This window comes from Melospiza melodia, chromosome Z (assembly GCF_035770615.1).
Source record: "Melospiza melodia melodia isolate bMelMel2 chromosome Z, bMelMel2.pri, whole genome shotgun sequence".
In the NCBI taxonomy this organism is placed as follows: Eukaryota; Metazoa; Chordata; class Aves; order Passeriformes; family Passerellidae; genus Melospiza; species Melospiza melodia.
The window spans coordinates 7,853,052-7,878,811 of NC_086226.1; the positions used below are offsets into that span (position 1 = coordinate 7,853,052).

Sequence of the window (25,760 nt, forward strand, 5' to 3'; positions counted from 1 at the left end):
TATGACAGGATTGGAGCTGTACCTACAACTCCACAGTACTCCTTCTCCACAGTTCTCATCAGCTCTTCCATGTCGAATTCCTTTTCATAGCAAAATGTCTCTAAGGTGGCTTGTTCTTTCTCTGATTGGCTACCAAAAGCAGAAGGCAAGCCTGACAACCAGAGACACTGCAAGGAAATGCTACAAGAAAAGGTACACCAAATCCTTCCCCAAGAGCCATACAGATGGAATCTTGTGCTCTCCTGCTGCTGAAGTACATCTTGAGGAACCCTGAGTGAGCACACTCCCACTCACAGGAGGCTGGCATGAGTCAGTCTGGGAAAACAGCTCTCCATAGCCAGTGCACAGCTGCCTGCCACACAGGAAATTACCACAGAAGTGATCTCTGTCAATTTTTTTTAAGTTGTTCCAACACCAAGAAATGATAAAGGGTAAGGGAATGGGATGTACCCAAGCACAAGGTGGCTGAAGTGCATATGGAATCAAAGGATAAACAAAAAATGCTTAAGAAGCAGCATTTAAAGAAACAAATGGGAGAGTTCCTTTTCAGGACATGAAAGCAGAGCCAGTCCCACAACAGTGCCACCATCTCACCTCTCCCACGGCCACGTTTCCCACGGTCTGAAGGCCTGTCTCCTAGATTGTTGTCCACTCCATTCTCTTCAGCTCTAACTGTGGAGAGAGGACAGCTTAAGAGAAGCGTTAGAGATTGCTACATGAGACAATACAGCCATTTGCTTAACCCGAACCCTTCAAAACAAAAGGCAAAATTTTCAGGTGGGATGGTCAACAGATCTCAATTACCCCTCTTCTTTGAGGCCTCGCTAGAAGCAATTTATCTTTCCTTGTTTCCTTTGTACTGGACAATTAGGAAGCAAAATATAAGAAGGAAAAGTCCATCAGGAGACAAACCTCTACAAGCGCCATGTTTTGCAGCCTATGCTATTTAATGAGATAGTAAAGACAGCTGCCTTATTCTGTGTTTCCTAGATAATGCACTGGTTGACAACAGTGAAAAAATAAAGGATAACCAGTAACACCAACTCTTCTCCTTTTTGCCCATACTGCATCCCTGTAGAAGCATGGAAACAGATTTCTCCTATTTATTTAAAACAATGATGACTGGGTTAAGGTAAGGGACTAAAAAAGGTCTGCAACCTAAGTGGTTTGTGGTAAACTCCCGACAAGGTGCTTTGAAATAGAGCTGGCTACTTGAAGGAGAAAAAAAACTCCAATAAAACTGGCCTCCTGAAACACTCACTGCTGAGACTTTGTACTGCATTTCTCCTAATAGCAACAATAAAACCAAAAATGCTTGGACATAAAGTTGGGAAGAAAAAAAACAAGATTTGATAATCACCTGAAATTTCTTTAATTCTAGTTTACAAAAAGAGAAAGGCAGCATCTGTCTCTGGTAAAAAAAATTTGCCCTTTGCTTTCATTTTGATTGATCTAATTTATACTTTTCTAAGTCCAGCTCCATGTTTTATTAACATTTTTTCATCTTGACTTTACTCTATCCTACAAAAATTCACAGCATCTATATTGGCACAATAGTTGAATATCTTCCAATTATGAATAACATGAGTTGGCTAATACTGTAAATGTTTTTCCTGCTTATAAGTGCAAAGCTAAACATATTGTATCCATTCTGATTTCTTTTCTCATCCATCAGTGTGGCAAACAGCCAATAGAGACAATGCGCACAGCTTTGAGAATGCTGACAAAACTTAGCTAAAACAAGCAACATGTATCCGATCATGATCTATTTTGAATCTCTCTAACTTGGAAACATCAGTTTGCTTTTGTACAATGTATTACTGCAACTGTAGCAAAGCTTTCAATGTTTCAACTAACAAAGAATTTTCTCTGTTGCAGAAACTCACCTTTGGTTGATTTATGTGAGAAATATATTTAGAGATTAATAATCATCCCAGTGTTTTCATTCCCCTTATGAGAAGATGAGAACATCTTCAGGTTCTCCCACTCATAAAAGGAGATGGAGTCAAAGCTGGATAATTTTTTCATTAAAAGAAATAAAAAAGTGTATCAGCTGTGCAGCGACATACTTGTTCTCATGCAGACTTACAAAGAGTCAATTCTAAAACTTACATGAAGAACAGCAAATTGTACAAGATCAATTAATCAAACAAGACCAGAGACTTATGTTACACTGAGTGTCTCTGAACAAGTACAGACCATCCCAAAACCAAGTCACATAGACAGACCAAGCATACCTGTGGCACAAACAAGTTATGATCCCTTCAACGCTGAGCTATAGTTGGACGGACTTTGCTCCATTAAGCACTCGCTCTTAGCTTACTCAGTTCCAGCTGCAAGAAAAGCGTCTCGATCTTTAAAAATTAAGCCCTATACGTACACTCTCGTCCACGGCTGCCTCCTCTTCCCCGTCTGTTGGAACTTCCCCGTCCGCGACTCACTTCTCTGTCCCCTCGTTTCTCTCTGTTCTCTTTGTTTTCTGAACCTTCCTTTCCAAGGCTTTTCTTCTTTCCCCCTACAGTCTCCCAAGAAGTCTATTTGGGTAGAACAGAATTAGACACAAAAGTCAAAAAGGAGGAGACACCTCTCAATGCCCACTTTCTACCCCACACCCCTCCAGTTCATGGAAAAAACCCAGGTATTTGCATAATGTCACAAATGCAAACAACACTGATATAAATGGAAAGACAGGCTGTATTTTTGCACAGAGATGATAAAAACAAAGTTTTTTAAGTTTGATTGTCTTAGGGAATATGAGAACCCAAAATATTTCTGGCTATAATAGACTTTTACTAGTTCAAGGAAGACTGGAACTATTGTAACACAGAACATCTGCAAGGCACGCAACAGTTTTCCTCTCAAATACATCCATAAATCTAGCATGGGAACATGAACAAAGCTATCTTTTTCTCCCAGGGAAATGAAAAAGAAAAAAACCAAAAAACCCTTGTAAGTATCATTGAACAAAAGATTGATGAGACTAAGTATCTGGCCTAAGAGGAGGAAAGAAAAAGCGCCAAACAGAAAAGAAAAACTTCTCATCCAGGCACACTAGAATTTAAGCCCCAGAAGACAGAATGGCAAAACAACAGCTTGGGAGAACTGATGGTAAGTCAGACCATCCACTCTTAAGAGCTATAGACCATCCAACATAGCAAAACACAGGAAAAGCTATGTCTAAACAAGACACGGGATCAAGGTCCAAATATCAGGCTTCTGTTTTAATCTTAAACTCTGTTTCAAAATAAATTCAAGGATGTTATAAGCTCCACAGGAGTATCTGTAGGAGTTGAAAATAAAATGACTAAAACACTTGCCAAGAATAGTTCAGCAACTCATATATTATGCAATTCCATGGTTAGTCTATTAAACCATAGCTGCAAAGCAAGTAAGAAGAAGAAAAGGTATTATTTGCAAATCATTAAGATGGCAGGGAGGTTTAAATGTATGTCCCCATTTCCAGGAGCTTACAGCTCAAATAAGGTATTAAATATCAGAATATTTGCACATACAAATTGTTGTGAAGCACTGAAGTATGAGGTATGACAGGCACCTACATCAAACAAAAAAGGTTGTCTACCAGTAATTTTAAGTCCTGTCTTATCTCTCAATTGCACCAACAGCAACTCAGCAGCCCTGAGGAGCCAGACCATGACCAGCTAGTTCAAGCTGCCTAGGAAGCCGGTGCAAGGAAGAAAGCAGGTAACAAAGCAGTTTACAAACACAATGTTATAAAGTCTCCTTTGAGAGAATAAGAACAAAGAGAACTGTTACTCTCTCATTTTTTGGCATAGCACTGGTGAGAAAGAAAGGTGAAATCACTTTGCAGTTCCACCTCCAGTACAGAACACTAAACCAACTTTGGTGAAGTCCAGCCAGAGCTGATCAGAGGTACAAAACTATACACATTTGAACACCACCACCTTATCCCTGAGGCAGAAAGCTGCTTCCCCGAGTAAGTACCACATGGCATCACCTACCACAGCTGGTGTAACTGCACTGAAACATTCCTAGTGCTTCACACACCTCTCAGGAGGAAAGATACCTGCACTGACAACTGAACAGCCAAGTCTGTATAGTTCAGAATGCACTAATTCACTGATGGGCTTGGTGCCAAAATATCTTTGACCATTTCAGGAAACACCCAAAACTGGATAAGGCTGCAAAGATGAAGAGGAAGCAGCTTCTCCCGAGTGAGATTCAAAATAACTTAGGAAGGATCAGTAAAAAGATGATCACGAAAGCATCAGATCCATGCTTTCCCACAATACAATTTTGAGGAAAGCCTTGAGAAAGTCAGCATGACTTTAAAATAGAGGATGGTGCTACCTCTGAGCATGGGGATCTGTCAGACATTGAGCTGTCTCTCTTTCTGAGGGAGGTGACTGATTAAAATTTCAGCTGACAATGCCTGAAGCAACCCAAATGATAGCAGTGGGTCTGACCTTTGAGAAAATCTGTAACAGATAATTCTTGTTGTCCTGTTCTTACATGGAAAGAATAAAAACCTGAAAGGTCTGTTTTGTTCTATCTTCAAAGGTTTAGTAAGTAAAACACCGCTGAGTATAAAATGGATTTAAGAAGTTAAATAAATACAAGCTTAGGCAAAGAAACCATGTCCTTCTCTACTCATACACAAGCCTCTAACTAGCCCAAGCCAGACTGCTACAACTGCTGCAAAAGGAAAGTCTTTACAAAGTCACATACTTACAGCTTGTAGATCACAGCTTTAAACCCCAAAAGCAAACAAAAAAAGACTAATACAAAATTGGCTGAGTTATAGACATTTTAACTATTACTCCTTACTCTTCGAATTCCTTCAGTTGAATGGACACATCTTTCAAATTAAGTTTAAAAAAACTGCAAGTGCATCAAAGTAGAGTGAGACTAGAAAAAGAGATTTGGAAATCTTCATTCAGAATGTGTAGTACCTCAGCTTACAACTTTATGTCAAATCCATGGTTAAACTGTTCTCAAGTATAACGGCCTTAAAACAAATCCTTCCAACTGGAGGCCCACAAACTTTCAAAAATAAAATTTTTCACCCATCAATTAATACTCCTTCCTCCTTGACTCCTTCAAGTTCTCTATATTTGTTTCCAAGTTGTATTTTGTCTACAGAGAACAGTGGGTTAAGAAGGACTTGTCAAAAGTGCAGAACATATCAGTATCACTTGTAGCTGATGAATGAGTTCAGAAAGCTTTTTCTATGTCATGATCAGTTACAACAAATTGCTGAAGTAAAAAAAGATTTAATATTCTCTACCAATCAGAAAACTACTTTCAACTAAAAAATGGCAAACATGGTAAGTCAGAGAACACAGCATATCACCCACACAGATTTAAGTGAAATGCTCTCCTCTATTTCCAGTCTGTCAATATCACACACTTCTGTGTTTAGAAGACCTCAACTCTGATAAAAAATTATAAAGACATAGAAAAGAAAGTCCCCTCAGTCAAAATAGTGTGTGTCCCAGATTAAGGGTGTGTGAGGAGTGAGTTTCCTCATTAACAATAAACCAGAGTACACATCCTGACAAATCACAGGAAATACTGAGTGTTCAGCATCAAGAAAGGAAGTCCAGGTTACCTTTCCAGTTTGGAGGAGATAGAAACTAATTTAAAAACAAACTGTAAGAAATCTCTCCAGCAAAAACTTCAACTGCAGTAAAACGTATTTTCTTAGTATCTCTTGGGAAAAAAATTCAACTGTGCAACTTTTTAAGCTACATTATTTGTTGTTGCATACACATAGTTTAGTCTCCTCCTCCTGTGTTTCAATTAAGTCATGCAAATGAGCAACACAGTTAAAGAAGCAACTACTTGTTGCATCCTTTTCTGCCATAAGTAGCATTACCAGTGCAACTTGCAGATGTGGACATCTCCTCCAACCTCAAAACTCGCAACCCACACCTACAGAATGTGCATAACTTAAAATACCTGCCTGCCCTTGGGTTTACAAAGATTGACCTTTGTAATGGTCTCAGGCCTCAGGAGGGTCTACACAGTAACTACAAAACCTGCAGCAAGAAGCAGGCCTGTGTCTGAGGGAGCACTGAGTTCTGCTGCAGAGTTAAAACTGCTGTATATAAATGAAAGCATGGGAACTCTGCAATAGACCAGCTGAACACCCACAACATTTTCCAGATTCAGCCTTCTCCAAGGTATGCATGCAGTAGAGAAGCTGCCCTAGTTTCCATTTCCTCCAAAAGAAATTGAATGGAGACACGGAAATTGAAAATTTGTGAAACATGACTTTCCCAATGTCCTTCTAGAAGCTGAAAATCACAGCAAACAGAAGGCGTAGTTTAACATGGAAGTAAAACTTACCGTGTCTGAACTTCCTTCCAGCAGTATGTTGATTGCTCTGTTCACATCCCCATTACAATCATGTAGTGCCACTATGCATTCATCCTGGTTTTTCCCCGTCACTTCCATAAGCTGGCAGTAAAAGTCAGACATGTTAAAATATCTAAATTACCATCATAAGAAAGTAAGATCTAGTATGACCACAAATTATAACAAAGTGCATAGCTACCATGTCAGAGTAAAACTAATAACCTGAATAAAGTAATCTGCATTGTACAGATCTGCTTGGGATTCAGACAAAAGAGGAAGAAGCATAAATTAATTGGTAATCAAGGAAGTATTCTTTCACACTTTTTCTGTTCTGTATGCTTGCAGCAAATGCTGCCAGATCAGCAGTACGTTAAGTGTAAAGGACAACAATAGTTTCAATATCATCCTATCTCTTTCTCCACTAAAACTGCCCTCTTTATCCCAGTGTGAGAAAAGACATATAGCAAGACATGGCAGAGAACAGATCTGCCTGGAAAACCATCCAGACTAAGAAATACATTATCTTTCAGACAGACTAGCTCCCTTGATCCACTTCAGCATAAGGCCACACCACAGTCACAAAGGCGATTAAGGAGATCTAGTTCTGAATTATGCTCCTTGAACTCATGGTGTATATCCTGAAGAGTATGTGTCACAAGGCATTCAGGAAATTCATCTAAAGAACAAAACCTACATGAGCTAGAAGGTAAAACAAACAAACCTACATATGCAGAAGGTAAAACAAATTCTATGCAGAACTTAATTCATCTCCTTCCCACCAGCACAGGCACAACCACTATTGATGAGGGTCCTTTGGCTTCACTAAGTACAAGATACCATTTTTGGCAGGTCAACAGAACTAATTTGTAACAAGAACAACAAAAAGCATTTAACAACAAAAAGTGCTTCAGAGGAAGTTTTAGAGATGAAAAGAAACCAAGAAATTTGCTTCTTTGCTGCATTTATGCATTCAAGCTAATTCTTCCCTCCTGGGTGCATTCCTAGGTTCTTCATGCGCTGTGATGTATTCACCAAGACAAAATCAACAATAGTCACAAGAGACATCCATATTGTCAGGACTGCTTGAATTAATGGTCTCAGGTGTAAGTAGATAATGAAAGCTTGATTATCTAACACCCAACACTCACCATCGTAGAGGTGAGAGATTTCATTTATACACTGTAATTCTATAATTTTAATGCATACACAGATCTGTGAGGTAAGATTATTGATTTCTTAAAATAACACCCTGATTTATCTTTAAGCTATCATTAGACTTTTACTTTTCCAGAAAACTTCCGAGATATTAGCAAACTCAGCTTGCGCAGGTGACATTTTTCTCGCATGTACTTGAGGACAAGCTGAACGCATTCTTCATTCTGACAATCATTAATCATCAAGACCATACTAGAGAGATACACTGAGGAAGAGACATCAGCACAAACTGATGTCTGATGGTTTGGCTTAAGGGTTTGTCAACAAAGTTTGGTCTACATAGTTTCCTACACTGAAAACCACACCGTCAGAGCTGTATTACCACAAAATTTTTTGTAAAAAGACTTTACAGTGCAATAAGAGCACCTTTTCCTAGTTAAACTTATGTCTTTCTGAAAAAAGTTTCATCTAACCCAGAAACAGATGCTCCACCTCCAAAATGGAAGCCAGTTCTAGAACATTTTATTGTGGGACAAAAAAATTTGTACCAATAAGAAACATACTTGTTTCACTTTATCTTCAAAATCTGCGTCATTCTTATCGTAGATCATCTGAGCAAGGCGAATCTGTTCTGCTGTTGCCTGAAAAAAAGATAATATCCAATAAAGTACGCAAAAGGTAACTATACTTTTTAGAAGTGTATCCCAGTGTCCTTGCTTTTTCCTATGGGTTCTCAAAAAGAACATAACACAACAAGCACAGAGATGCTGTGGGGGAAGGATCAATATCTTGTCCATTCCTATTTATAGTTTTAAATGTTATTTGGGATAGAAGCAATTTTAACAAATTCTAATCTATTTGAAATACAGTTAAAGGTCACTGTACTGACAAGACTACCATATAATACCACAGAAGGACCAGGGAAGACTACATTTTAGCTACATTAATGCTTTCACTTTTATTTAAGATCTACTACTCCAGTATTAAGAGTTTTATTGTAACAAACTGGCAATAGTATCTCTAAATTAACCGCACCTCTGATGATCCCTGTTCCCATCCTCTTCCACAGCTCTCACAACAACAATCAGACTCTGTAGTTTTATTGAGCACTTAAAAAGACTTGGGTCAAGTCTCAAAACATTGCCCATGAACAGCAGCACTGTTTTTTTTTACAAGTGAATACTGGTCTCAGAAAACTGGTAAAGCAGTTTGCTATTGATGAAGTACCTGGTGCTTCTGCAACATTTCTGGACAAAAATGCACACTGGCAACTTGCACAAAAGCTGAGACTGAAGGAGACGCAGTCAAGTACAAAAAATTCAAACACACTACAACTGCCCCTGAGAGAGAAAGGACTCTAACACAGATACCACATCACACACATCACTTCACAGTGTGGCATCTGCAGCCTATAAACTGCACTCCCAAGAAAATACCAAAGAACACTGTGCACTACAAGATCCTGGACCTCATTTGACTTCTGCTCGAAGGGAAGAGGCTACTTCTGCATATAGAGAAAGCTGATACTGAAGAGAGCTAGGACTCACTATGCGGCTGCTGAGCCTGCAGAGGTTCTTCTTTCTTGAATGGGATCAGTTCAACTGCTGGAATTTTTGATGGAAAGGATTCACCCTAAGCAGCTGGCTCGATCTCACCTTTTGCCATCCCACTTTACAGGGTACACACGTGAAATTCTGTGCCTCACAAGGTTAGATCTAATCAGAGTCAGACTGTTTGGCTTTCGGAGTTTACCACAAATCCAAGTTCTAGAGGAGGCCACCAAGCACAAATGCTGAGAAGAGTCTAAAAATGACTCCAACGAACACCACCAGCTGCTTATTTGCTGAAAAGCTACTGCAGCTGCCACAGTTCCTTGAGGGAAGTGACATCTGTGCTCAGAGACAACGCTCCAAGAGAATTAGCATTTGTAACAGTTGTACACTCCGGGTTACTTCACCTTTTCAGCCTGTCATGCTGACAGCCTCGTATGTCACTCCACTGGGTAAAAGGGGCTGCTCTGGAACTCCCCAGTTCCACCTTCCACAGAACTCTGTCAGTGTGGTGCTCTGAGCAAAGGAGGTTGTTCTTGGTGACTGCTGAGAACTCAGCAGACAGCAGAACCAAAACGTCTACTGGCTTCAGGAATTTAAGTTTTGTTGATCCATTTTCTCACTCTGATTACAGCCTCCACAGACACACTGAGACTTTTAAGCAAGTGAAGAGATTTTCTTTGAAAATAACCAGAGCAAAGACATTCAGACAATATAACTTCTGTAGAGATATGATGGCATATCTTACCAAAAATCAGGAATCCACTAAGATTTATTTTTTCCATAAACAAATGTTTTCTTCAAGCCCTCATTAGAAAACAAAAACATACTAATTCAAGTAGAATTATGAATATGTGACAGCATCTCCAGTTTTCCTGTGTAAGCAGAGAGCTTAGGAACTTGTAGGTGCAATACCACTCATATTTATGCCAGTGGATTTCACCCAGATGGAATTGAAGATTCGGAAGGAAAAAAAAAACCAAAAAAACAACAAAAACCACCAGATGACTACAAAAACATCAGACCACTGCCACAAAGAATTCTGGCCTTTCCTCCAGCATGTAGTGGTTCTTTATTTTAAAGGCGCCATTGTTCGAATGGATGCTCTAGCATCCTACCCAAGAGTATAATTAAGTTTTAATTGTGACTAAGAAAGTAGTAGTATATCAAAACAGCCTGAACTTTACTCAACCTTACAAGATACAGTACCTTTTCAGTAGAAGAGTGGAAGAAATTTTAAACTAAAAGCTTCAAACTACCAGAAAGCAGAAGTGTGCCAAACCCAAGATTAAGTGTCAGTAATAGACATACATCTTACAATAAAATGGCACATTTATTATCCAGAAGCAATGTAGTAGAAACATGATGTAATTTGTTAAATAATTGACATGATGATCAATGTGATATTTTGACACTGGAATATCCATTTGGGAAAATACTATTCTACATTCAGAAAAATGAATCATTGGTGATAAAACAGGTAAATCCAGAGACTTCTGCTGATCTGCAGACTGACTAAGCAGAAAGGTCCATCTAGTATCTCAACAATTAAATATATGGAGCATTAAAACATAACTACTAGGTATGAAATAACCACCTTCTCCACTGAAGTGATCAAACCAGTATCTATTATGCAAAAGACAGGATAAAAGGACAAAATGCAGAAAATGTCTTAACATCTAAAATCAATGAATCCCATAGTTTGGAAAGGTCCTACAGAGATACACCATGACCATACTCTCGGCAATTTTTTTTTTACTTTTAAGAGCAGGAATTACCAGTGTTCGAGCTTGTGCCACTTGCTCTCTGAGAATAGTTAGTTTCTACCTTTCCTATACCCTTTCATAAGGTACCTGAACAGAACACACTTGTCTTAGTGGGCTGAAAACACACAGATCCCTGAGCCACCCCTCATTTCTCCTGTTTCAGTCTAACAACCATCTCTGCAGATTTTCACTGGACTTCCTCCTATTTGCCTATGTCTACCTCGTGCCAGGGAACCCAATCAAGTAAACCACTCCAGTGCTGTCTTGCAAAATGTTGAAAAGGGGAAGCCACCACTTTTGCCAGGCTGCTCACTATACTCCTGCAGCCTTATTTTAAAATAAACCAAATTCAACTCACTTGTTGAAAGTCACTTTCTAAATCCACACATTAGCATGAGTCACCACTATGCCAAGCGCTGCAGCTCAAGGAGATGATCAGGGTTTGGGGTCACATGATTAATACTGTGCAAAACAGAGCAAGAGGGTCTCCATATTAAAGACTAGTCCAAAAAACAACAGAAGGCAGTAGTTCTCAATAGAGCTCATGTGTGTATCACCTCCAGACTGCTACACACACGCCAGCAAAGAACTGAGACAGTTTTTGAAGCCAGACTAATTCTGAGATGTATCTGTCAAAAGAATACTGAGTTGCCAGAAGCAGAAACATTCTGCACTCTTTGTAACCCAGACAAGCACGCAATTACTGCTGCCAAGAATCAGTATCAGTACGGTGAAACTTAATATCCATCTAACAGATACTGAAAATTTTAGTCTGCTAGTGGATGACCAGTTCACTCGGTGGGGTCATTGCACAGTAAGTTTAGGATTTTGTGACTTGAAGAGACACTGAATCATGCTGCAGATCACAACACACATCTAACGAAGCTTCTCCTACCCATTCAAATTTCTCCCTTGACCAGAAATCATCTAGCATCAGGAGGCTGGCAGATAGAAGAGCTGAGATCTGAGGACTGTGAGGTCACAGGAAAGAAATCCTGACACAGGCATCAAATTCCTCACTGACAGGAGACATTGCTGAAGAACACAAAACTCATTTAAAGACAACACAGGAATAACTTAACACTGTGCTGCATTACTGAGCAATTAATGCAAGTAATCAAGCATAATCTTCCAAAATAAATCATGTATTTTCGCCCCATCTGCTTTCAGCTTTTACTGACTCAGGGAAGGAACTTGTATCATTACGTTCTCACTTTCAAGTCAAAGAAGTTGATACAGTAGCACATACCTGCACTACTTGTTTCTGTGGTTGTGTCGGCTGTGCGGCTGAAATTTGCATTTTGTCCCGAGTGCCCCGGGTACGTTCACTGCCCACTGAAGTCATCATATACAGTATATACAAAACAATGTATGTACAAAATACAAAATCTGAAAGAAAAAAAAGAGCATGAGTTAAGGTGGATACTGATTCAATAACCAAATAGCATAAGTACAATAGTTTGAACTCCTGCCTTTACTACCAATTCTCTACAGAGACTCATGAGAAAGCAGCTTTAATACACTACTTTTGGATTTACTGCAGTTTTTAACACTAAAAGGGGAAATGCAGTGGATAGAAAGCCTTTTTATCCACTGACTGGAATCTGTGTCAATTTTTACTTCTAGATCTCACAGCTTTTTCTAGTTATTTAATATACAGACTTTTCTGTTGGCTACTCTGATTTTTAGTTCCAGCTGCATCACTCAATTTTCTATAATACCTGCTGTCTAGTTCTGATGCCTGGCATTTAACTGCTCTCACATCCACTCAGAACACTACATAAAAATCGTATTCATGAACTAGATACTTCCTCCTTTCCCTACTAACAAAACTGCTTTTCCTGCACATTCATGGAGGTCATGGCCAATTGCAACTCTGCTTCTCATCTTTCATTTATAAAAGAAATTATTAGGATTAGGTTTAAATCCATCCTCTAAAGCCAGTACTTTTGCTTTATTCTTCCTCATATTTACAGAAACAATTTATAAAACTACCTATCACCCTGCTTTAAACATACTGTGGCTGTATGGCAACAGAGAAACCCCAAAAAACCCCAAATCCACCCCCCCACATCATTGCTACCCCATCTGTGGCTCTCAGCTTTCATACTTATTTGTTCTCTAGTACTAAAATTACTTTGAAACAAGACATTATTATTCCCCCTGCTTGTAGAGCATTTAGCACAGGACTAATCAATGAGCATGGTTTATAGCAGCTATGGCAACTGCAACAGATCTTTCAAATGGTTAGAATGCTCACATTCAACTGCCTGGTTTCTGTCCCCAAAAGGTCAGAAAGTAAAACTGAAAATTTCTGGAAGTAAGGACAATTTGCAAGAGGTGTACCTGGGCAGAAGGAGACATACAAACCAACAGCAAAGTGCTTCTGCTGCAGTTCCATTATATGAGCAGGCCTCAGCACAAAACTTGCTAGGGCAACAGCTGCCTAGCACTGAGCTCAGTGCACAACAACCACAGAGTTACATAAGCTCAACTGGAAGGGACTCATCAAGATCACCAAGCCCAATTCCTGGCCCAGCACAGGACCATTCCCAAAAGTCACACCATGTGTCCAAGACTATTGTCCAAACACTTCTTGTGCTCTGTCAGGCTCGGTGCTGTGACCACTTCCCTGGAGAACCAGTTCCAGTGCCGAACCACCCCCAGGTGAAGAACTTTTATTATAATACCCAAAGAAAAGCACCCATGACACAATTCCAGGCTATTCCCTCAGATCCTGTCACTGGTCACCACAGAGAGGAGATCAGTATCTGCCTCTCCTCCCTCCTCTTCCCACTACAAGGAAGTTGTAGACTGCTATGAGGACCCCCTCAGTCTCCTCTTTCTTCAGGAAGATGAGCACACTGCAATCTCATGGACTGGGACCTCTTCAACGTCCAACAAAATCACTGACAGTCACAAGTAATGCACATTAAACAATTAAAGCTGCAATGAGATGCTTCAGTTTAAATACCAATTTATGATACTCCTCATAAATAAAAGAGCCTCACCTACAATCAAAAGGACAATTAACTACATTATCACCTAAATCTCTTCTTTAAAAATACATTTCTGTTGGTCAAAATCAAACCCTGACATTGAATCTATTTATGTACTAGCTAAAGCATTCAATAATGCTTTAATGTCTGAGAGGAAAGTGTATTTCCATAAGAAACATACTTGATCAGGAACTGACTGCAGTTATAAACTGTATTGGAATACTGTGTTTCTACAACTTTCTGAATGCACTGAACAAAGCCAATCTATGTCACAGTCCCTTAAAGCAGTCTCAGTGCACTGTGTTCTAAGGCCCAGAACACACAGACCTTCAGAGCATTGTGCCTGACAAGAACGCCAGATACAGCCAAAACAAAAAGTTACCTGAGCTACTGACACCATGTTCTATGGAATGTAGCAAAGTATAAAGTAGATGTGGAGATGCTCTGGGCAGCAAATTGAACATTTATCACTGACTATCTGCTCATGGCCATTCACTGATACATTAAAGACATATGGACATTTTAAGCTGAGTCTGCAGCAGCATTATTTCAGCTGTTTATGTTAAAATCTGTTTTATAAGCTTTGCTGACTGGACTGACAACATCCAAAAACTTCAATTTATACAGACTAATAATGACATTTGAGTTAGTTTTTTGTTTCATTGGGATCTTTTTCCAAGGATCAGACTGCTTATCACAATTCAAACTAGCAAAATGAGCAATGCAAAATACTCTGAATAGAGCACACAAGAGAGAAATAACTTCTCTGAAAGACAAGTTTATAGTTTCATACATGGTTGTCTAGAATCAGCCCGTTGCAACTTAAGATTTGTTGAGAAAATAACTCCATTGGGTCTCAATTTGTTCATAATTTCTGAATTAACATCATATTTATTATGGTACCTAGGAATTTTGATATTTCTGTCACTGTGATTTCCCCCAATATCACCAAAGCCACTGAAAGTATGATGGATGATTCATATTTTAGACAGGACAGTAGGACACTTATATTAAATTTTTTCTGTGTGTTTGCAAAGCACGTGCTGAACTACACCCTACTCTTTGGCAGCCAGGCAACCTGTGGTTCCTCATGCAGATTGTGTCTCTTCTTCTTTTCCTAGTATGTGTCTCCCACCATTTGCTTAAGCCATACTTTTTCTTCAAGATAAAAGGATACTTTAAGAAAAAAGGCAGGCACACAAATGGCTGAAACACTCCTGGGAGACAACATAGCCCAGAAAGATCATGCTGCTGTGGGAACAGCTCAATCAACCTGAACAGCTTAACAGGGTTTTTAAAGGAGATCTTCATTCTCCTGATTGTGCAGTACATGAGCAGCACTATTTGGAAGGTTAGAACCCAAAAAAAAAAAAAAAAAGCCAGCAAAGGTACAGGCAGCAGGATGGACTCGTACTTGCCTCAGGCAAGTGTGGAGCCCCACACTCAGTTTGACAGTTCCTAACAAGCCAACAAGGACATGCTACAATCCACCAGACACAATCTAGCCTTCTTAAAAGCACAATTGGCAGCCTGATAAAAAGAGAGCTTTCAAAATACTGTTATTTTACTTCCTCTTAAGTTGGCTCCCACTGTCTACGGGCAGTGTCCAGACACAGCAGCTGGAGGGCTGCGCTCCACCTCAGACACTGCCCTGAGCAGGGACACGAGGCTGAGGCTTTGCGCCCAACCACACCTACTGCAGAGTCAGGGAGGCACTGCCTCCAAAGTGGGGTATTATTAATTAATTAAATGGGGCTGAACAAGAACATTTTCTTGCTCACAAAGCAGCTTCTTATTCTCTCCAACTTGTCGTTTTCATCAAGTCTGTTTGGCAGGCGGCTGTCACAGTAATGAGCAGGATATCACAAACTGATGAACTTAATTTTAACTGTAGATCAAATGAGGAAATATGATTTGAGACTGGGAAGAAGAAAACTCTTAATTAAAATCTATTTAATAAAATTAAAAAAATATTCAGGCAAGCAGATGCTTCAGCTTCCATGTCAGCATCGGGGGCAGTGCAGAAGTCCCCCATCAGCAGTTAATACCTGACCTTGCAGACGCTGCAATTCTAATAAGTAACCAAAACAGCTGTATTTGAAGAAACATATAAAATATTAAATGAAACTAATACTATTTTCATCACTTTCTATATCCTGGTACAGAGCACTAGTGAAAAAAAGGAGAAAGTATTAAAGAAAGAGAAGGCTTCCCAAAATTCTTGCATAAAGCATGCCTTTATTCTCATGACAATTAATGAATATGCACAGGATTCCTCTAAACTTTTTTCTTTTTTCACTGATGTAACCTAGTACCCACAGACCAAGGTTGTCTTTACTAATTTAAAAACAAAAACCAAAACCCAAACAAACTAACATTTAAAAATGCCTTTATCATCAGTTATGACTGCAGTTAAAAAATTTCCATTACAAATGGAAAGCAACAGAAGAATCTATGATGAAAGCTATCCCAACTCTGTCTTTTATTTTGGTTTTCTGTCTGTACAGCATGTTTTAGTCTAACGACCTATACTACAACTGCAGCTCCAGAAATGTGTAACATGGAATGGCAAGGATTATTCTAGCTTAAAAAAGCAGGAAGAAAATATTATCATTTAACCCTTCCTAAAACTACCAAATTCCCCACCTCCAAAGTCTTCATCGCTTGTCTTATCCAACACATTTAGTCGTGTTTCTGCTTTGGATTTTAAAAGGAAAAGAGAAAGGCAAATAGTCAAAGATTAATTGAACACATATCAACAAAAATAGCAGGTTTTTAAAGCTATTATGATGTTTTCTGTGATATGTTGTTCTATCTTCCTTCAGCAAAAACTCTAAGCCTTTTAGACTTAGAAATCAGAAAACCTAGAAATACAGAGGACAAAAGTTGATTTGACATGGTCACAAGCCCCCAAGATACAGGAAATCTATTACTGAACTTCCAGGAACAGACACAGCAATAGCAACAACAACTAACTTTCAAGATTCCTCTAGAAGTTAAATATTCACTTCCATCAGTTGAAAAAAGACCTGCAGTTTCAATTGCTTTCCTGAGGCAGTCTCAAGTAAGTTACTTTCTTGATTCCTGGACAAGGAGCTGTGATAAACCATGGAAAGACCTCTCTGAACACCTTAAAAATGTGATAGCTTTTTTATATTTAAAATATAAAGCTACCAGTCAAAGATTTCTCGGTGACAGGCTTGGGAAAAGGCTGCAGGACACTGCCTCAGGAGGGCATAACTACTGTATATGCACAGTGAGCTCAGATTTTACTGCTCCAGCTGTAGGATTACATGAGCAGGAAGAAAAAAAAAACAACAGAAAAAAATTACATCTGCAAAGCATCGATGTAATTTTCCCGAGTGCTGTTGTCCGGAGCATCTCACCATCTTTATTGCTGATTGAAACAGGAAGAGTTTGCAGGAGTCAGATGTTCCTCGGGAGCCATGCTGATGGCTCAGGGTCTGTATTGCCCCAAGAACTACATTGAACGTGAGTTTATGGATCCTGGGAGGATTCATGTCTCATCTTACAGTCTTCTATGGCAAATGAGAAAAATACTGCCCTGCATCACTGGCAGAACACTAAAGGAGAGAGAAGCTTTACCATCTGTATGCTCTTATGTTTTACCAAGGAAAGAGTATTGCTGGGGACAGTCTGAGTACCAGCACAAACACAAACTAATACATAAACAAGCCATGTTAACAAACTATAACCAATAACCAAGTGACTATTCTTACTCATCTTTTGAAAGCCCTCCAAGTTGTTACTTGAAACAATTAGCCTGCTAGGCAAATCTATAACTAGCTAAGAACATGTTCCCATCTGCAAAAATCAGAAATTTCTCCTTAATACCAGAAAAAAAGAATTTATTTTAAGGATTAGTACTCCTAACCATATGCTATGCAAAGTAAGACAAACAAATACACAAAGACGTCTTACAAATAAAATACAGCACTTGGTAGAAGTTTTGGAAGAGCAAGTGCTCCTCCTCAAAAGACTGGAGTTAGGTAAAAGCTGGTCACATATTCAGAGGCCAAAAGTATCATGTGGACAAGGGACTAAACACAACACATTTTCTAGTAGTAGAGCATGTTTCAACCATGGAAGTTAGGTATTACAATTAACTTTTTTTTTTTAATCCTCTATTTTTTCCTATTATCCCAGTGTGTCTGACTGAGAGATGTGCTTCACATTTCAGTATATAGTGGTGATTCTCTAGTTTTAAGCAAAATCTACCAGCTACACTCAACAGACATCCTGCAGACTTGTCCTCATCATTTCTTTAAAAATATTGAAGCTTCTGAGGCAACTTATACCCTTGTTCATACAGAAATTTCTGAAGGAAGAAATGCAACTTTAACTGGTATTTACAAAAAAAAAATAGGTAAAACAATCAATCACATCAAAATCAGAGAAGTCTGACTAACTTCCGCCTAGGACTTTATCTTCCACACAATCAGCCAAGTCAATCTTCAGACTTGTGAAAAACTGATTAGCAAAACTCACCCAGCTCCACTGCTGTCTGTATGCACCGGAGTGACTCTGGACAATCAAAGGCAGTGAATGTCCTAAAACATTCAGAGAACTTGACCTTATGCTTCAGACATCAGTATCCACAAGGAATCAGGTTCTGCTCCCTGAACTAATATGTTTGCATAGGACCCATGCTTGCAAGGGCCTGCAAAATGCACTAGTTACCAACAGTTATGATTAACTGTACTGAAATTGCAAGGAACAGAGAGACACAGACAAAATGCACATTGTTTTCTAAGCACCATACTCCAGGACTATCAGAACTCGGTAACAGAGATTAGACCACAGCTGTTGCCATGAGACCAAAAAAAGAAAAAACAAACAAACAACCCAAAAAAACCCCCACCACACCGCACCAAAAAAACCCCAAACCTACCAGGATCAAAACGGGAAAAAAAAAAAAAAAAAAAAAAAAAAAAAAAAAAAAAAAAAAAAAGCTGCACTGGCCCAAACAAAAATGAAAAAATGAAACGTATAGGAAACAGGAATTCTCTTTGACAACCAACCATCCAGACACTCCAACTGAATAATTCACTGCATTAACTAGGAGAATTAGAAAAAATATTAACTAGTATTTAGTAAAAAAAAGGTTTACTACAGCCAGGGAAAAAAAAAAACTAACTAGCAGGCTTTTCAGAGTTGAAAATCATTATCCTCTGCAACCAGAACCAACACAGCCCTCCTGAAGTCTCTCAAGCAAGTAAAGGATGGCTGAGCACACTTAAGATCAAAAAAACTCATGGTCGGACTGGAGTTTTAGTTCCCCTTTGGGACCTGGCTCTATATTCACTTCAAGTTCAATCCATAGCTTGGGCAGAACCCAAACAGTTTGTTCCATTAAAATCAAGTATCAGCTCACATCTAATACCACACAACTGTGAGCAATCACCAGAAATGGCATGCCTGCTCCCCCACTCCTTAACCACAAAATATTGCTCCTTTCCTTCAACTGGGCTAATGATCCTGCAGCTGCAGAGGGAGTCGGTTCAGCAGGCTCACCCAGGAGCAAACTAAAGCCTCTAAAACAAAACAATCAGTCAGTTCAACAAGCTTATCCAGGGGAAAACTACGTGGCTATACAACTGCTGAATCTGACAAGAGGGACAGGGATCAAGTTCATGAGGAAAGGGGGAACTTGCTTTTAGTAGACAGGCACCATTACAGCACAGGTAGAAATATATTTTGTTTTTCTGGGATCCAGTAGAGCACTACTTGGTCCTGGTCAAGCCCATGCGTGCAATCAAAAAAATTAGAAACAATTCTTTATAGGTATTTTAAAAACAATACAAAAACCAACAACCTCTCAGGAGAGTTTTGAAGAAAAGTATACATTTGAATATATAATTATCTTGGAAGAAAAGAGGCTTCTATCACGTTTACTGAGGAGCACTTCATGTTCAACCTCTCAGATACCTGTTAGCATCCAGTTAGTAACTTGCAGCGAAGAGTATATTTAAGATTTGGAGGTGCTTTTATCCAAAGAACAGGAGGGTATGTATAAGCAACGTCAGAACAGCCACACTGACACAGCTTATGTTAACCCAAAATAGTCTTTTCCCCCAGCTACGGAACTGTATGTTTACATTCAGCTTCAGACATTAAAATAGATTCAAACTAGTCCAAAGCAACTTATTCACCCATAACAATCTTCAATGATTTTGTATGCACAACTGAATATTCAGTACTTTTGCCAGTCATCTATGGATTTCACTTTTAGAGGAATAACACAATTAAACATCCACCCATTCCCTCAAAAGCCCCACCTTGACAAGGTTTGTTTACTCTGCCAGCTCATTAAAACTCACAGCATCCCCTCTGAGGGGGAAAGGAGGAAATCATTGAGGAAAACAGAGCTGGGTGACTTGGAAGTTCTTTGAATGGCTCTCTACACTAAAAGAATCACAATGCAAAGCCTCTTCAGACTGCAATAATTTGCAAAGCTTTCCAGCCTGAGATGAACTCTGGGGTCAGCAAAAAGCCCAGGTGGGCCCAGGGCACACACATATATATGTAGGTGAGAAAACAGCTGCAAAGTACCAACTACACAAGTTATAGATGTTCTCTTCAAAGAATACATGAAAGTACATAAGAACTCAGGCCACACTCTTGTTAAGCCATCAATACTACAACACAAAAAAAATATTAAAGTGGCCAAAACATCTCAGATAAGATTGAAGTACCCCACTGAAACTGCACAGGGTTGATGACCTTCCTGTGCTAACTGTGACTGACTTGTCTCAAAACCACTTGTTCCTGCCCTTCTTGGGACAATGTCAGCAGGACACTTCCCGAACAGTTAAAGCTTGCACTGTCAGGCAACACACCACTCAGGCTTCCACCAGTTTGTCAACACTATCAACAGTAAGATACAACACTTAAAACCAAAAAACATTTCACTGGATCACCCCCACTTACCACTACCATCATAATCAACAGCTACCTTGTACTCACAAGATGACTAATGCATGCAACCACAAAAAAAAAGAAAAAAAAAGCTGTTAAATAACAAGTGAAAACTTTAAAACCAACTTACTAAGAAAGCTAATCCAGAATAAACTGTTTCAGAAAATTAAACAAGGAAAAAAAGAGCAAGGAAGAACAAGTACTGGGAACAGCTGGCTTTGGCTATTAAATGCTAGAAATGCATACTTCAATTACCTGCTCTGATATAACAGCCTATACCTGATCAGCCTCTAAAATTAATTGCTGTTTCTGCAGAAAAACAAACTGAGTAGTAAGATCCAAGTAGAAACCCAGGCACTCCAAATGACACCAAGAACCACACAACAGCTGGCAGGACAATACTCAGCAGGGGGAATTCTCTTGGAACAGTTTGCTCAGAAACAAGGTGTCACAAAGGAAGCAGCCCTGCACTTCAGACATCTCGCTGCCAGATCACAAACACACTCCTTGCCTGCACTTTCCCTGCCTCCCCCAGCGTCACCAAACCACTATCTCCTGGAACAGCTTCCAAAGGAATTCTTTGAATAGAAACAGATACAAGCAAGAGGACTAAAAATAGCAGAGCAAGAGCAGAGACATTCTCACACTTGCAGAAACACTCAACTGCATCAAAAAAAGGCCCCTATTTGATTCACACTAGAATTGACAGTGAGGGACAAAGTAGAAAGTGCCACCACAGAAAAGTTTTGGAGGGCAGGATTAATTCAGACTTATGCCACTCATCAGATCACATTACAACACGTACAAAAAAAAGCAATGCTGAAATTACAAGCCACAAGTGATATAGAAGGAAATACACACTGTAATCAGTAATGCTGTATCTATAAAATGTGATAGCAGATTTCTGACTGTAGCTTCAGTTTTCGTAGCAACACCAGACAGCTCAGTATCCTTCCTGAACCTTCCCAACCTCCAAACTAGACACCAAGGGAAGACTACCAGCACAAACCACTGGTTGTGATACGTTCTTATACTCAGGAGACAAAAGAAAGCTAGGATTCTGGCAGAAAATCACTTTCAAATAAAGCAAAATATTCCAGAACATCTTTCTATACTTTTTGTCCCAGATTATATTTCTCAAGACTAATCTTAGGCAGGAATATCCACCAAAACAAAAAAAGTTTTTTTCCCCAGTTGTTTTTTTGTTTTTGCAGTGACATACATTGTCTCGGAATTTAAAGTCTCAGAAGGAGGAAAAGAAACAATAGTTTGTAAGGTAGTGTTAACCATTTCCTGTCTTCACAATCACCGTACATCACATCTTAATGAAAACTATCAGCCATTTGGCTCAGTTTAGCCTTTTAAAGTTAAAAAACACTGTAAGAAGTGAGTGAAATCCTTTTACAAACTTACTGTCAGGTGCTCAAAAACAAGAAAAAACTAAAACAGCACCAAGAACTGAAAGCCATCAAAAATCACTTCCATTTCCCTGCCACCTCTGGACTGCTCTTTCTTACAGTCACAAGCATTTTGTCTAGCTTTAAACAAGCCGGTTTGACAAGTTATCTCTGATGCTAATCCTCATATTGACTTGCTTCAGTCAGAAACCTTGGGTTTACCCCAAGCTTTCCCACCTGATTTTGAGTATTATTTTCCTCACAACCACAGCTTCTCAACTTGGTGTCATGTGTAAATTCAGCTATTTCATCAGTCTAGAACTCATGTGAGGTCAGGTCTATCTCATCTGCACAAAAATGATACCAAACTTTTGAAAGAGATGAAGGATTAATTATCTTTACAACCTAAAACATGCTAGAAAGAAGCAGGCAAATAAAAAGTCCTCTATGCAGAACTCAACCGAACAGCAGGAATTCAGTCATCCAGGCTGTTCTCATCCTTGAAATTAAATCAAAATTAAATTCATCCCTCACATCTTCATTTCTTAAATTTTCTGAGGAAGATACCAAAGAGACAAGGTGCTCACATAAAGCATCAACTTCCCTACAGTTTGACTGCATTTAATTCAATATTTACTTTCTCTCTAAACATAAAGGGGGTGGAGAATGACCTGTATGCTTTTTCTAAGACCCATGGCCAGTGTTCCAACTCCATCTGTATCTTCTTCTGTTAATCTGGTTGGACTTAAATTTTACTGTGTTTGCTGTCTCCAGTAGGAAGTTGTCATTCTCTTCCACCACTTCTTTCCAAGGCAAACCAGCTCACAATAAAATTCACACAAGGGCAAGAGTAATATTGTCTTTTTAAGTTCACAAAATCTGAACAAGCATATAAAGCTTCTCTTCAAAACTCCCTTCCTATTGTTAGGCCATTAAAAAATTCCTTTTCATATTAATGTATTCCCTTATCTTCAAGTTAACATTCCCTTCTAACATATTTTTGTAGTCCGAGTTAGTTGAGTACAGCATAGCAATGGATCACAATCCCCGATTCCACACAGGTATGCCAAGTTTATACACTGTGCAAGGCAATATTAAAATGCCTAAGTAGAAAATGTGTTTTCTAAAACATTCCAAGAAGATGATAGTGACCTGTCCATTTCACCACTGGAAGTCTGAAAGACCAACCACTTTCCTGTCACAGACATTTCTCCACAGAAATGCTTTCTTTTGGATTTCTGCATCTTCTGGAGGCCAGAGGCTTCAGAAGACAAGGTAAACAATTATTATCAGCTGCTGTGGAATGCAACAGGGACACCTTGATTGGCTCATTTCCTATGTTTATAATTAAGGGCCAATCACCAGTGCAAGCTAGGGGACTGAGTCCTTGAACACAACTTTGTTGTAGATTCTTTCTTTTCTATTCTTAGCTAGCCTAGCTGCTCTGCAAACCTCTCTCTATATTCTATTAGTATAGTAATAATGTATTATATATAATATCTTAATAAATAAGCCTTCTGATTCAAGAAACAAGATTCACCGTCTCTCTCTCACCAGCTGTGACCCACTCAGGCGCGGTAATACTTTCCTGCAAGATGAAGTTACTCACTTTTTGAAACAAAATGGAGTTGTACTCTATACACAGCTCCTGAAACAGCTTATTTATTCTAACTGTACACCTCACCATCAGCACACATATGAATTCTGAGACTGCACCCAGAATTACACATTGTACTAACCGCAGTGTTCAACTCTAGCAACAACACTGAAATATTACAGGTACCAGCTACAGAGAGCATACTGCCTCTACAAAAATTTCACTAAACAAATGGTTTGACAATGACAATATTTAAAACCATTTCAGAAGATGTGTTGTAAACATCAGTTTTCTCCAAGAAAGTCAGAAAGCTGTATGTACACAGAAATCAAGCAAAGGATGAGCAAGGAATAATCAAGATAAAACGTTACAAGTCCTAAAAATTGCATTACAAACTTAAGTAACAGCTTTTTAAACACAGTAATAATTTTCAGTCATTTACAGAGCCTCGTTAAAAAAATTCTAGCACAGCAGAGGCCTGTTAAGCACACTTGCTGAAAAAGCCAAGATGACACTGTAAATAAATTCAGAAACCAATAGCAGACAAGTTTAAAATGTAGAACAGTATGATGCCTTAAATGTGTTCTCAATTTAACACAAGACTATTTTTCAAGTTCAATGAGTACAGTGTCCAAAACATGGCCTTTTGAAAACCAGTAAGAACCTGAATCAGTAGAATAAAGTAAAAATAAACATTTAAAAGGAAGAATGTAACATACCTCCTCTGATCAGGAAAAAAAAGTACAAGAGATAGCAGTCACCCAAAACTGCAATCAGCAGAAAATAAATGACTAAAAACCCCCAGTCTCACTTTCACAACACTGAAATTTGCTGTTCTGCTGGGCTTTAAGGTAGTTTTTTTGAAAGTATACAAGCCTCATCTAGGTAGGTACTGTCCTTTTGGTTCCTTCAGTTTTTGATATCTAATATTAGAAAAACTGTACTTACCAACCCTGTTGCTATGCTCTAAAGCTCTTAGGAAAAAGGCGTTAGAATGACCTTAGTTTTGATATTCAAAAGAACACTGCCCTGAAGCTTGAGTTTTTGAGATTTGTTGGAAGATACTGTGAGTTTGCAGCCACATCATAGGAATTCCTGCACAGGATCAAATGCAAGAGACTGACAGAATGGGATAAAACAACTCTCAATACACTGCATTTAAACATTACGGAGTACACATACAACTGCTGAAAACAGCAACTTAAAAGTGTAGAATTTTTACTTCCACTTATTCATGAAAGTTCATTTGAAGAGTTGTAAATACTTCCAAGTAAAAGATTTTGCACTCGTTTTAGATTTTATTTTGCAAAAAAAAGAAGAATGGGAAGGAAAAAGTATGTTTAAATCGATTATCTCACGCTAAGAGCCAGAGATATAACTTCCCTGAAAACCATTCTAAAATCTCAACTCTTGTATACAGAACAAATAAAACCCAGAATATTCCTAAGACACACAGCACCAAGAGTAAGGCCTTCCATATCTGAGATTATGTTAGACTTTCATATATATTCTAATATGCAAGTACATTTGAGAACACAAACCTTTGACTGATTTATCAGTTCCTACCAAAATCAAACGAGGAATAAAACAGAGATCAAGGAATGTAATGACATTAAGTGAGAAGAAAAACTAGGACAAAACCTGGTGAATCAAAAATCAACCTTACAAACTAATGTGAACACACTAAACGCTGTAGGTTTACTTCAGAAGCAACTAAAATTAAATAAACATTTATCTGGAATTCACTTGTCAGCAAACATTCTAGCGTGACTGAAACGCAAGTTGTTGAATCGCTAGAAGTACACTGATGCCAAACTACACTATAAACAAGTATTTCTTTAGCTGCACACTTCTAGAGCTTTAGCAAGATATCCAATTGTGCAAAAGAATTCAAAGTGTAAGTTCCAGACACACATGATATTTTTTTGGTTAACATTAAGTCTTTTGGAGCTGTGATGTTTTGAATTTAACACAACTGGGAAGCTTTCCTATCATCATCTTCTTCACGAGGACCTTTT

At 38.8% G+C, this 25,760-nt stretch overlaps 1 protein-coding gene across 13 annotated transcripts in view; it reads right to left on the reverse strand.

Annotated features, from left to right (window-relative positions):
* The window catches only part of LOC134432322 (ubiquitin-associated protein 2-like), a 227,664-nt gene that overhangs the window by 193,478 nt on the left and 8,426 nt on the right, over positions 1–25,760 (reverse strand). For all 13 annotated transcript variants that reach the window (XM_063180906.1, XM_063180916.1, XM_063180907.1 and 10 more), the window contains exons 2-6: positions 12,060–12,199; positions 8,058–8,135; positions 6,331–6,441; positions 2,381–2,534; positions 595–672 (exon numbers count right to left, since the gene is read on the reverse strand). In XM_063180906.1, the coding sequence (XP_063036976.1) occupies positions 595–672; positions 2,381–2,534; positions 6,331–6,441; positions 8,058–8,135; positions 12,060–12,158 (520 nt within the window). In that variant the 5' untranslated portion in view covers positions 12,159–12,199. The remainder of the gene's footprint in view (positions 1–594; positions 673–2,380; positions 2,535–6,330; positions 6,442–8,057; positions 8,136–12,059; positions 12,200–25,760) is intronic.